Source organism: Leopardus geoffroyi, chromosome C1 (genome assembly GCF_018350155.1).
Source record: "Leopardus geoffroyi isolate Oge1 chromosome C1, O.geoffroyi_Oge1_pat1.0, whole genome shotgun sequence".
In the NCBI taxonomy this organism is placed as follows: domain Eukaryota; kingdom Metazoa; phylum Chordata; class Mammalia; order Carnivora; family Felidae; genus Leopardus; species Leopardus geoffroyi.
Genome location: NC_059328.1, coordinates 46,126,735 through 46,139,916, shown reverse-complemented (window position 1 = coordinate 46,139,916; position 13,182 = coordinate 46,126,735). Strand labels below are relative to the sequence as shown.

Sequence of the window (13,182 nt, the reverse complement as noted above, 5' to 3'; positions counted from 1 at the left end):
GCCCTCCTCGATGCCTATCACCCATTTTCCCCACCTCCCTACCCCACTTCCTTCCACCATTTGTTCTCTGTACATAAAAGTCTCTTAGGTTTGCCTCCCTCTCTGTTTGTAACTATGTATTTTTTTTTCTTTCCCTTCCCCCATGGTGTTCTGTTAAGTTTCTCAATTTCCACATGAGTGAAAACATATGATATCTGTCTTTCTCTGACTGATTCATTTCACTTAGTGTAATACCCTCCAGTTCCATCCACGTTATTGCAAATGGCAAGGTTTCATTCTTTTTCATTGCCAAGTAGTATTCCAGTGTGTGTGTGTGTGTGTGTGTGTGTGTGTGTGTGTGTACCACATCTTCTTTATCCATTCATCAGTTGAAGGACATTTGGGCACTTTCCATAATTTAGCTATTGTTGAATGCTATCAACGTCGGGGTGCATGTGTCCCTTTGAATCAGCACTCCTGTATCCTTTGGATAAATTCCTAACTATTGCTAGCTCATAGGATAATTCAATCTTTAATTTTTTGAGCCACCCTGTTTTCCAGGGTGGCTGTACCAGTTTGCATTACCACCATTAATACAAGAGGGTTCCCCTTTCTCCATATCCTCACCAACATCTGTTCTTTCCCGAGTTGTTAATTTTAGCCGCTCTGACTGGTGTGAGGTGGTATCTCAATTTTTCTATTAAGAGTTAATAATAGGGGCACTATGGTGGCTCGGTTGGTTGAGCATCTGACTTCAGCTCAGGTCACGATCTCATGGCTCATGAGTTCATGAGCCCCTGTGTTGGGCTTGTACTCACGGCTCAGAGCCTAGAGATTGCTTTGGATTCTGTTTCTCTCTGCCCCTCCCCTGCTCACACTCTGTCTCTCTCACCCCAAAAAAATCAACATTTAAAAAAAATTGTTTGAGTTTATAATAAGCAAATGGTAAAGAAGACCTTATAAAAATAAAAGTATAAAACTGTATTTAAAAATATAAAATTTAAGAAGTATAATCTATTTCAAAGTATAAAATGTATTTTAAAAATAAAATAAATTTTACTGAAAAAATTAAAGTGTGCCATTAAAATATAAATGTATAGTATCTGTTTTCGCTGTGAGGGTTCACATAAGATTTTATTGGGGGCAAAAAGCATGCCACTGTTAAATTTTTTTAATGTTTTGAAATCACTGACCAGTCTTGAAGATCCATGCCAATTGGCACATTATACCTTTGTTCTGTCTGACTTTTGTCAACCAACAGACAGAATGGACAAAAACAAAATGTGACCATAATAATCACACAAAACTGCTCGCGATAGCCAGCATTGAACTGAGTGCCTCCTCAGGACTAGGCGTTGTCCTAAGTACCTTCATCCATTTTTTTTCTCTTAATTTCCTCCCATTTTACCGCTCAGAACACTTACATAACTTGCCTGAGATCACACAGACAGTAAATACCAGGGCCATAATTTGAACCCAACAGAATTATTTCACCATGTAGTTTTCCATTTTCAAAGCGAGGGTCAGATATACTGGCATTAGATACAAAGACCTCATGATTTCCTACTTCAGCACTTTGTAAAGTATTTAATTGGTTCTCTTTTGCCTTGACTTCAAATTTGCCTCTTCACTGGTCTGTCTTGTTTGATAAGTTCATCAAACATCAAGACTCTTTGTTCATTTTCAAAAAGGATTACAATGAGAAGCTTTTATAATTAAGAGTATCTCAGCAGAGATTTCCTTCACTACCGTTCTCTTGCCTTTATCTCCTAATTCTTGGAGGTAAATTTTCTGATTTTTCAAAGGTGTTTTTGCTTTAAATACAAATTGCAAATTAAGTGCTTATAAAAATGCCTTTCCCCCTTCTGAACTGTTACGTAAAGGCAATCGCTCCTGCTCTAGCATTTAAAAGCAATGATTCAAAATTAAATCACTCAATAAGAATTTGACTAAAATAGCTCAACTTAAAATCTTCAGTGTTTGGAGACAAAGACTGCTTTCATGCTATCCCAAAGCTGAAATAAGGGACCCTTTAAGCACCACAAAATACTTGATGTTAAGATATAAAAACCTGAAGCCGGGTTGGACGATTCAAGGAAATGAAATGGGCAAAATTGCAATGTACATATGAAAATATCAGTTCCATCCATTTCCCTACAGCGAAAGGTAAACTCATTGTAAGAATGAAATGACCCAGCATCTCTACAGTTTTGGCTTTCCCAGGATGAGGTTATTAACATTATCTGACTGTATCCTCCCTGAAACACTATGAGAGGGAATTTGTAAGACTCACAAATGGATAAGTAGAGGTTCATTGTCCAACATTACTCAAGAGGATTGTTATTTATTAAGCTGAGTATATTTTATATCTAGGACCTTATTTCATATTCATTGACTCTTATAGACAAGGCAGCATTACCCTCATTTCCAGATAGGGGAATTGAAGTTCTAAGAGATTAAATGATCACTCCAGATTACCCAACTCTTGAGTATTAGATCGGTGGTCTGTAGACCGATCCATCTGACTCCAAGGGCATGTCCTTTTCACTGTCCTGCACTGCTTCGCCGGATCCGTGATAACATGAAAAGAAGTCACATTCTATCCTAGAATAACTTGTTGCAAACATGGAAGTGCCTTCGCTCCCCACCAGGTGATCCCTCTGTGCAAATTTTGTAGATTTAGGGCCAACTCACCGGTTCACCTTCTCCTGGATAGTTGCCCCAGGCTGACAAGTCGTCAAAGACAGGATGAAAACAGCAGCAGCAAGCATCTCAACCACCCTGTATCACTGAGAAGGAATAAAACTAGTCAGAGAGTTGGAGTGAAAGATGTCTTTGCGCCAGAACCTGTAAGAGCCATCGAATGTTCGGAACTAACAGAATTCACTCAATTCTCATTGAGATGTGGTTAATTAGTGACTAGGGTATTGATTAGCCAAACACCCTAAAATCCAGGACACCAAAGGTCACTGTGTTTCAAACCTTTTGAAAAGTAATATCCATGTGGTTGAGGAAAGGAGGATTTTTGGCCAATACCAGTTTAGCAAGGAAGTCTTCTTTTCGGAATGAGGCAAAGCCAAATCAAGATACAGTTGCAGAATTCGTGGGTCTTTTTGAGTGGCTCTTGGAACTTGTGAAGTCAGATCAATTTGTTTTGCAAGACTTATACAAGGATAATACTGCTGTATGAACTCGTTCGTAAACAGCCGCCAAAACATAGGAGATGTTGATAGTTACATAAAGATTCTACAACGTGTTGCCAAACATCTGGAGCCTGAGAGCGGTGGTAATTGAATGGACCTTCCGCTTTTCATCTAGACATTACATATCATTAAGATCCGGCATATTTGTGTCTTGAGGGGACCAGATGTCCTCAATAGACATCTCCAGAAGCATTCTCTAGAATTATAGTAACAGCCACACATCTGCACTGATATCATACCTATATACATCCTCTTACTCTTCCAGACATATTCATAAATTAATTAAATAAGTAGAAATGGAGCGACAGAAAATAACTGAACATGTGGCAGGCATTTCATACGTCTTATTTTACTGAATCCTCACAAGTCAACAAGCTAGAAATGATTAATTTCATTTTGCAGTTCAAATGGAGGTTCAGAGAGGTTAAGTAACTTGCCAAGGATGTACAGCTGTCTTTTTTTTTTTTTTAATGTTTATTTATTCTTGAGAGAGAGACCGACAGAGACAGAGCGTGAATGGCGGGGGGGGGGGGGGGGGGGGGCAGAGAGAGAGGGAGACGCAGAATCCGAAGCAGGCTCCAGGCTCTGAGCTGTCAGCACAGAGCCCGCCGCGGGGCTCAAACTCACCGACTGCGAGATCATGACCTGAGCTGAAGTCGGACGCTCAACCAACTGAGCCACCCAGGCGCCCCTGTACAGCTGTCTTAATATCTTTGGGAACACTTAGATTCTCTCATTAGCAGGAGAGAATTATTAATCTCAAATTATTATTAATCTCAAATACAGTTATGAAAAGTTTTAATGAACAAATTGTATGCTTAAGAAATATGTATCTGAATTAAATGTGGAGATATTAGTAAGGTGCCCAATTGTTACTGCCTCTATTTTTTTTTTCAGAGACTTAAGTTAACATTTGACAAAAGCAAAGACTGATTCTGGATCCTAGAAAGTCTCTGAAGTCCCTGATTTCTGTGTTCCCCTCCCCCCTATAAAAGTGGCCTCCACTAGGGGTGATTCTGCCCTTCAGAGGACATTGGCAATGTCCAGAGACATTTATGGTTGTCACAACTTTGGAGGTTGTGACACTGGCATCTACCAGGTGCTAAGCATCCTACAATGCGCAGGGCAGGACCCATTCCCTCCACCACCCCCCCCCCCAATAAAGAATGATCTAGCCCAAATATCAATATTGCCAAGGTTGAGAAGCACTGCCCCACAAAAAAGCTGGTCTGCCCTCCCCCGATGCCTGGGATTCTGGTGAGTTAATTTCCTTCTTCTTTTTACATAGAGAGAATATCCTCTTCCTTCCTGGTCCAGCTCCTTCTTGAGATTTCCCTGATGCCTTTTCTCCTCATCCAAGACATTAGTGGCATTCAGGACTCTTCCTTAACCTCAGCTCTCTCACCCTCCACCCACCCCTGACATGGTCCCTTAAATTCTATCATATTTCCTCTGTAATATTTTTCCTCCTTAATTCTCCCCTTTGAACTATGCAGGGTCTGGGCTTTTTCTGAAACTGTCATGACGCACTCCTAAGCGGGCCGGCTTCTCCTCATGCCAAACCTGCTTGTGTATTACCATTGGATTCATCTTCAAGAAGACAGCTTCTGACCATATAAGTCTCCCGCTCAGAAGCCTTCAGTGGCTCCCCCATTGTCCATAAGATCGTAAGTCCAAATTCCTCCACGAGTGGGTCCAAAGCCATCTTTGCACACTTCATCAACCACAACCCTCAAATGATCCCTGAAACTATAGTCTAGGTTCCCTTATCTTCTCACACTTTCTCAGTGCTCTGACTTCACCCCTGCTGGATCTTTACCTCAGCTACCTTTATCCATCATCTCCTACCCTTCTGCCACGTGTCTTCTCAAACAGCAAGTTCATCATGGATCCTTGGCTGATGGCCCCATCTGGAAGGTGCCTCCATGTTATCTTTGAACCTTGTAAATACATACCAGCCCTTTTCATTTTTGCCTCATACTATATTTTTCTAGGGGAATGGGGTATATCTCAGTAATGGAAGTTCCTTTAGGGTAAATTCTGTGTCTGATTCTTCTCTAAATCACCCGTATCAACATAGAATCTTTCATAAGAAATATAATCTGATGGAGTGAATCTGTGAGTGAGCTAACTAAAAATAGTTTACTATTTCATAATACTTTCAGGTATATTTTCTCATTTAATCTTTAAAAGAATCTTGCGAGATAAATATTATCCTGAAGGGAATCCTGACAGTCAGAGACACGGTGATTAAGAGGGAAGATGGAAACAAGGTGTATAGAGTACCAAGCCCTGTGCCTGCCACTTTACATGTTTTTTTTTTAATCTTTTTCAATCTATTTAATTTTCACACTGATCTTGCAAGGCCAGTAGTCATAGTGCTATTTTGAAGATGAGGATATCAAGTTTCAGAGTGGTTAAGTGTTTTGCCTGCAGTCACACAGCTGGTGAGTCTCAGAGTCATGGATTGATAATGTGTCCAACTTCAAAACCTGAGACCATTTTTGGTCTGGTCACACATATACCAAAGCATATCAAGACAGGGCCTGGGTCTTCTAGCTCTGGGTCCAGTTCTCTGTCCATTATGCCTTAGCTGAGAGAATGAGTATCATTTCCCAGGAACAAAGAAAGCAAAATAGAGTGAATGGAGAGGTAATCACAGAATAGAAGCAAGAGAGAAGCTATGTCATATGGGATCATGTCGTGCCCCTGTGACTGTGTGTGTGTGTGTGTGTGTGTGTGTGTGTGTGTGTTAGGGCCCTCACCTGCTTTCAGCCAAAATGTCCTAAGGTGAATGGGAAACACCAAAATATTGTTATATTTGTCTATGTGGATTTCACCTTAATTATGGCATTCTATTATCAAAGATGGATAGTTATAAAATACCATGCAGAAGAGAAAGCAAGAGGGCGATTCATTCTGAAGACACATTGCTTATCTCAGGGAAACACTTTCCACTATCTAAATCAGCCTGTGAGTTACGGCCTCAGAGTGGAACATGTCCTGTTCCCACTGGTTGGCCCAGACTACCACCACAGGGCGACACCCAGGTCAGTGCTCTCTGAAAAGCTTTAGAAGCTCAGTGCCACATTGCCCCTGTGCTGGGCCTGCAGCTTGCCCAGTGCAGATAGCAGCTCAAAATTCTGCGAATCTCATGCAATTGGAGGCAATTTGCTAGCACAGGAAGAACACAGTTGTAGGTCACAAAGTGCCACTGATCAGTTACTGTCTCCTAGCCTCAGTTTCTTCATCTGTGAAATGGATAAAATAATACTGATCAGGATAGGGTTGGAGAACTGAAGACTAAACCAGGAAATCTAGCCTCCCCTGGGAATTTTGAACAGCTCTGGCTCGTGTATTTCTGCTTCTATTTCTCCTTCGGAGCATCTGTGGGTCTCCTCTCAAAAACATGGAAGGGGAAAGTGGAAGAAAGGAGGGACCTAGTAAGGAGAATAATGGAGGAGGGTAGAAGGTGGGAGACTCCCATTCAAGTGCCCTGGGCTGATTTTGAGGCCTTCTGGAAGGAGAGCCCAGGTGACAAGGTGGTAGAAAGACCCGTTTTCCCATCTCTGCCCGGGTTCCTATGCCATTCCAGCAGCTCAAAGGCTGAAAACTTGGGGAGCAACTCAGAGTAGCAAGTTTAACTTGGACATGCCCAATCTTGAGATGGCCAGAAGCAAAGGAAGCTTCTCCCAGCATCTTACTGTTTGACAGTCCATATGGATGGCACAGCAGATAGTTTTGTGAGTTTGTGGTGTCTCTTCAGAAGCAAGTGTCTGTGTGTGTGTGTGTGTGTGTGTGTGCGTCTTTGTATGTGATGATCTTCCCCCTACAAAATGTTCCTATGCAATATCCAGCACAACACAAGGCACAAAGTCCACAGACAGTAAATGAGCCTCCCCAGTCCAGTGCATTGCCCTCCCCTACCTCCTGTCTCAACCTTTTGTCTGTGATGTTGATTTTTCCTACTGATAGCTTCATCAGGCCGGCTGCAGCCAGCAGACATTAGTGGTGGGTTTTCAGCTGGAAATGAAGTGGGGCTGGTTTAAGTAATTGATCTCAATCAGAGGCTTTACAACGGATGGGTTAATGCACGCCTACTGCTCCCCGCTTCACGTTGAAGCTCTGCATTTGCATGTAAGGGGTAGGATGGGAGGGAGCCAGCTTCAGGCTCATTAGCATAGAAATGTAAGACCTTTTCTCAAAGAAGGCATCCTGCACTAGAAGCACCTCAGGCCAAATCTGGGTGGTCCTTTGGGAAATTCCTATTAGAATTTGACTGCAATAAAGACCAGAGTCCCTGTTACACCTGAGCAAGTTCCCCAGGCTTCTTTGATTGATCCACTGTCCTCTCTCTGATGCCTTCCCTCACAGAGTCCCACAGTACCCTGGCCACCTCTCTCTCTCTCTGAAAGACCACCAACTTGGTGGTTGGGGATTTATCCCACTTGTGATTCCTGTGAACTCTGGAAGACAAGGTTGTGTTGGTCCAGAGTCTCTGTGCACCAGATGTAAGAGTCAGTGAGTGGAACTAGCTTTCCACAGCCAGGCCAAGTTCATGTGCCCCATGAGCAGGCAATAAGGGACCGCCCTGTGTGCACACATATTAAAAACGATGCTATTCTCCATTCCCCGACAGCATCACACTGAGATATCTGGATACTTTCTATTCTCCCACTACACTGGGAGCTTCCACGGGGGCAGGGGCCAGTTTTAAGTGACTTGTACTCCAGTGCTGGCACATAGTAGGTGCTTCATACTTGTTTTATCAAGCCCAGTAGGAAAACTGCAGCTTTACACCTATCATACCTAACATACGTATACACATATCATACCTAACAAAGATTTGTTGAATTGGCCTGAATTAACAGGTATTTGCAGGCAAAATCATCATGTGCACTGTTTCTCTTTGTAATCCCCTCACTCCCTGCCCTCTCATGGCCTGTGCTCCACAAACACTCTCCTGTGGCCACTCAGGAGCTTGCTCTCAGCAGGTGGGCATGACCTCATTGAGGAATCAGGAGTGGAGGGAGAGCTTGGAGACTGGCTCCCGTGGACTGGAACTCCATGCACCTGACACTCAGGGAAGTGACTGAGGACAAAAGGGAGCAGTGAGAATTCAGAAGCTCCGGAGTCAGGCCTCTGATTTGTGTGCTGGCCTCTACAGGATCACACCGCACGACTTTGGGACAGTCCCGTGACTTCCCGGGACCTCCGTGTCCAACGCCCGAGGGCCAGCTCATCTCTACTGCCTCCTCCAGGCTGAAATCTTACGCAGGTATAGTCCTCATCTAAGACACTCCCCCTACAACTGCAGGACTAGGAAACGAATATATATCTGTTTCCAAACCAGTCAAGTCTCTCTTAATACTTGTATTCAGGACTTGTCTTCCCATGAGACACTCCCGGGCTGTCAGTCTGTAATTAGACTTTCTCCTGCTCATAAAGCCAGCCTGTGTGGAACGAGAGACAGAGCTGGATTAGCCCACTGTAAACAAATGCGGTCAGTCCCCTTCTCTCCAGTCTCGGTTCCGCTTGAGTGGATTTCAGCAGCTCCTGGGCGAATGTTAATGCCTCCTACGTACACAGTTGCAAGAAAACAATCACGTGTGCCTCCCTTTCTTGAGAACGCTTCTCGAGCATCTCAGTGACATAGCATGGGGCACCCGGGGGGCAAGAGGCAGTGCAAAGAAACCAGAAAGAGCCTAAGGCAGGAGATGGGCACCTGGGCTTCAAGGGAAGCTCAGCCACTAATTTTCTTTGTAACCTTGCAAAAGTCACTTCAGCTCTCTGAGCCTCAGGTATCTCAACTGTAAAATGAGGCTGAGAACACCTGCCTCGCAGGCCTGCTGGAAAGAGTAATTGAGATAATGTACATGAGAGCTTTCGGTAAGGCTCTGCAGGCGAGGGGCCAGCGTCAAGGATGACTCTCTCAGCTTTCCGGCGCAAAGGGTCAGGGAGTCAGGGTAGGTACAGAGCATGCAGGAGAGCCAGGTTCCAAACTCTCATCAGCATCAGAGTCCTAGAGGACAGGGGGGTGGGGGGTAGACCCAATACCTCCTGAACTGCCCTTTGTTTAAAATTGCCCTGAAATTGGATGTAGGTTTTCACTTTATGTGGGGTAGAAGAAAGAGTGCTAATGTTTATGAGCATTTATGCTCTCTTATAATCTTTCTGGTAGCTTTAGATGAGCCCCCAGTCAAACTTGGGGGCTGACACCAGAAAAAAGGGATGGGAGGGAGAGAGGACTTGAGGACAAGTTGCTCTGACAGTAAGTCTGCCTAGGCTCCCTGTTTCTAAAACTATAAGCAGCTTAGAGTCAGCTGAAAATGGGGACAGGGGCACCTGGGTGGCTCAGTCGGTTGAGCGTTCAACTTCAGCTCAGGTCACGATCTCACGGTTCATGAGTTCGAGCCCCACATCAGGCTCGCTGCTGTCAGCACGGAACCTGCTTCGGATTCTGTGTCCCCCTATCTCTGCTCCTCCCCTGCTTGTGCTCCCTCAAAAATAAATAAACATTTTTTTAAAAAAATAAGTACATAGAATAAGTAAACATTGTTTAAAAAATAAGGACAGATATGTAGCCGGTTATTAAAAACACAAATGATATATTTGGGGGAGAACCACAAATATTTGGGGGAGTATTTTCACAGGGCATGAAGGAGGATCGGGCCATGTCATGTACCGTAAGCATCCTGAAGGCAGAGGCCATACTCACTACAACATCCCAGCACCTGGAATACTGCCTGGGATGGAACAAGCCCTCTGCAAATACCTATCAAAGGAATGAACCACCCGCATGAGGCTTACTGTCACCCCTTGGCTTTTCTGGCTGATCACAAACAGTAAGAAAGGGAAAGCAAATCCTTCACGGAAATCGTCCAAGGAATTTGCTCACGTTTGTTGTACCGATTGTTTCCGGGTTTTTTTTTCTCTTTTGCAGTTGTTTCCACTTTTATTGCTGTGTATCAAACCAACCCAGAACTCAGTGGCTGGAAACAACATTGATTTATTATTTTTCAGGATCCTGTGGGAGGTCACTTTTGGGACTGGAACATGCATGATGGTCTCTGATCTTTCCGGATTTTTCTCTTCATGGCCTCTCACCAGGCAGTAGTCTAGCCTAGGCTTCTTTCCAGCCTATCAGCTAACTTCCCAGAGAGAATGCTTCTGCTTCTGTCACGCTTGCTAACATCCCATTGGCAAACAAGTCACATGGCCAAGTCCAGATCAGTGCAGGAGGGGACCACACAAGGCTGTGAATACCACGAAGTGAGGTTCATTGGTCACACCAATCTTCCTGAGCAGCACTTGATAATGAACTTATATATGTAGAGCAGCATGTAGTTTGTACTACTTAAGTATTAGTGATAGCTAATAATTATTAATCTTAATTATAGCATATTGCCATAATTATTATTAAATTCCTTGCTGCCACTACCTTTTTTTTTTGGAGAATGAAAAAAGAACCCCGTGCTAGGGACGCTTTGGTATATCCTTCAAACTCCGAGCATATTAACCCTCTGTATTACTGAAGCTGCATAATCATGTGTGAGTAGTTGAGGCAGCAACAAAACATGAGGATGAATCCCTCTTTCTCCCCTTCCCCTACTCCTTTCTTTTTTCCATGGTGTCCCTGAACCCAAGTATACTTTTCACTTATTCCTAAAAGCGATGTTGGAATGGAAAGGAGAATGACTCGTCTCTGTAAGAATCCGTTCGCTCAATAAGCATTTTCCTAAGCCCATCACAGCACTCTCCTTCCCTTTCCCAGGGACTCATTTGGAGGTGGACATGGGACCCAGTTGGGGCAGATGAGATGCCAACGAGCAGCAAATCAGTTGGGCGCCTTCTGAGGAAGACTCTCTACGCTTGATCAAAAGAAAAAGGTATGCCAGGGTAATCCTTGCTTTCCTTCCTACTTTGGGACATAGTTGTATGAAGGCATGATACCTGGAGATGCCTTTTACACCTGTGTTGCCATGGCATGACAAGAATATCCTATCAGTAGCCCCCTAGTCCCAGAGGAAAAGAGGCCCATCGACTAAAAAACTCAAGCAGCCTATGGACCTTCAACTTGAAACCGAGTCGTTTGGTCAGATTCAGACTCCCTTTAGCTGCTACAGCTTGAAGCAGAGCTTCTTAGCTGACCTCAGATCCATGAGAAAACCACTGAGTTTGGGGAATATCTGTTACTCAGTGTCACTTGGCGACAGCTAACCAGTAAGGCATCGTATTCCCCAGTCTGCCGTCACCTGAGCTGCAGAATCTAAAGTCTCAGTCCAGGACCACCCTGATACGGAAGAGAACATAATAAGGAAATTTTTGCCCCTGGTGTTTGGGAACCAGAGTAACCCACATAAGCAAGGTTAAGTAGGGGCCGTGGAGCAGTATGGTTAGGACAAAAAAGTTAAAATTCTGGATCGAGTCTATCCCAATTGCTGAAATGGACCAAAAAGCTATAGACTTACCGATCAATCAGATGCGAGAAACTGTATCTAAGCAGCACTTAGCTGAAGGCAGGGATGGGAAAATAGGTGAAACTATGCCAGGTTTATACCTCAAGTTCCAATTGTTCAATAATTCTGCTCCACTCAATATTTTTCTCCCTTAAGAACTCAATGTCACCGTCAAAGTGGCAATTTTGTGCCACGCCCTTTCATCTAAACCATATATAAAAGTGTGGACAGTGGTCTCACCATGGCTCCCTTTTTGTTTATATTTTATTGTCTTATTTTATGTCCATCGATTGTGTGTATAGCTGGCTTTTGTGCGAGAAATCTTCCAAATGATGTCTGAATATATACATAATGTAAACCTGGTCTCCAGGCTTGTAGAAACTTTCAAGGAATATTAGGAATTTATTCAAGGGCGATCAACACCGTTATTGCTAACATAGAAATTATTGATGGCTGTAGTAGCACTACCATTTCCTGAGCGCTTTTGCAAGCCTAGCTGTGTGGAGATGTTCTGCACGCATGTTCTCCAATCCTCATACCAGTTGATTAGGTGGGTACGGTTATCCCGTGTTCTTCCAGTAATAATAAAGAAACATGGTGGGTGCTGCTTCGGGCGTGGAAGTGAGCTCTTCACATGCGTTGCCTCAATGCCTTCTCACAGCCCTGACAGCGGGAAGGGTTATTTTCCCATGTGTTAGATGAGCAAGCCGAGGATCCAGTGGCCAAAGGGACTTTCTCACATCACACAGTCGAGAAGAAATAGCGTCAGGCCTTGAACCTGGCCTGCCTGGTTCTAAACCCCTGTTTGCTCTGCTTCACGATTGTCTCCCAGAAACAGAAACCATGTTGCCTTTCTACTACTCTGACCCGTCGTCCCCAACCCAGATGGGTTTGCTCATCCACTCCAGAAATCTTTTCCAGCACCAAAATTGGCAATGCCAAGATTTGAGTGGAGTCCCGTGTAGATGAAATCTGGTGACACCGGGGCAAAGGCCAGCACAGAAGGCGAGGAAAAGTCTAACAACTTTTAGCTGCTGTCCATCTGGCAGCTCCCTCTCCTGGCTTCTGCCTCAGAGACCAAACTGCCACCAGCCTCGAGGCAGAGGGGACCCACCCTGCTGATGGGAGACCTTTGACTGGGAAGCAGCCAATGGGTGCCAACCAAAGAAACAAACACACATTATTCTTTCCTTCACAAAACTTGAGAGTTTACAAGTGCCTTTTATACATTTTGAGTCTTGCATCCACTGTGTGAAATAAATATCATTCTGCCCAAAGTATTTGTCATCTCAGATGTTATATTCTGCTCTCCTTTAGTGGAGACCTAGAATATGCCAGGGACCTTTCTGGGCAGTTTCTCGTACAAGACCTCATTTAAATCCCACCAAGTGCCTCTGAAGTAGAGATCGTTATTTCCACCTTGAAGAAAAGGAAGTTGAGGATCTGGGTGATGGTGTGACACATTCATCCCCACCCAGAAAGTCAGTGTGTTTGAGCCCAGATCATCCTTCATCACACCTGTGCTCAGTCCGCGGCCCGAG

At 44.0% G+C, this 13,182-nt stretch overlaps 1 protein-coding gene across 1 annotated transcript in view; it reads right to left on the bottom strand.

The window, feature by feature from the left end:
- The window catches only part of C8A (complement C8 alpha chain), a 68,523-nt gene extending 65,669 nt beyond the window's left edge, over positions 1 to 2,854 (bottom strand). Inside the window, exon 1 of the mRNA XM_045477549.1 lies at positions 2,674 to 2,854. Coding sequence (XP_045333505.1) covers positions 2,674 to 2,750 — 77 coding nt within the window. The 5' untranslated portion in view covers positions 2,751 to 2,854. The remainder of the gene's footprint in view (positions 1 to 2,673) is intronic.
- Between the last annotated feature and the right edge of the window lie 10,328 nt (positions 2,855 to 13,182).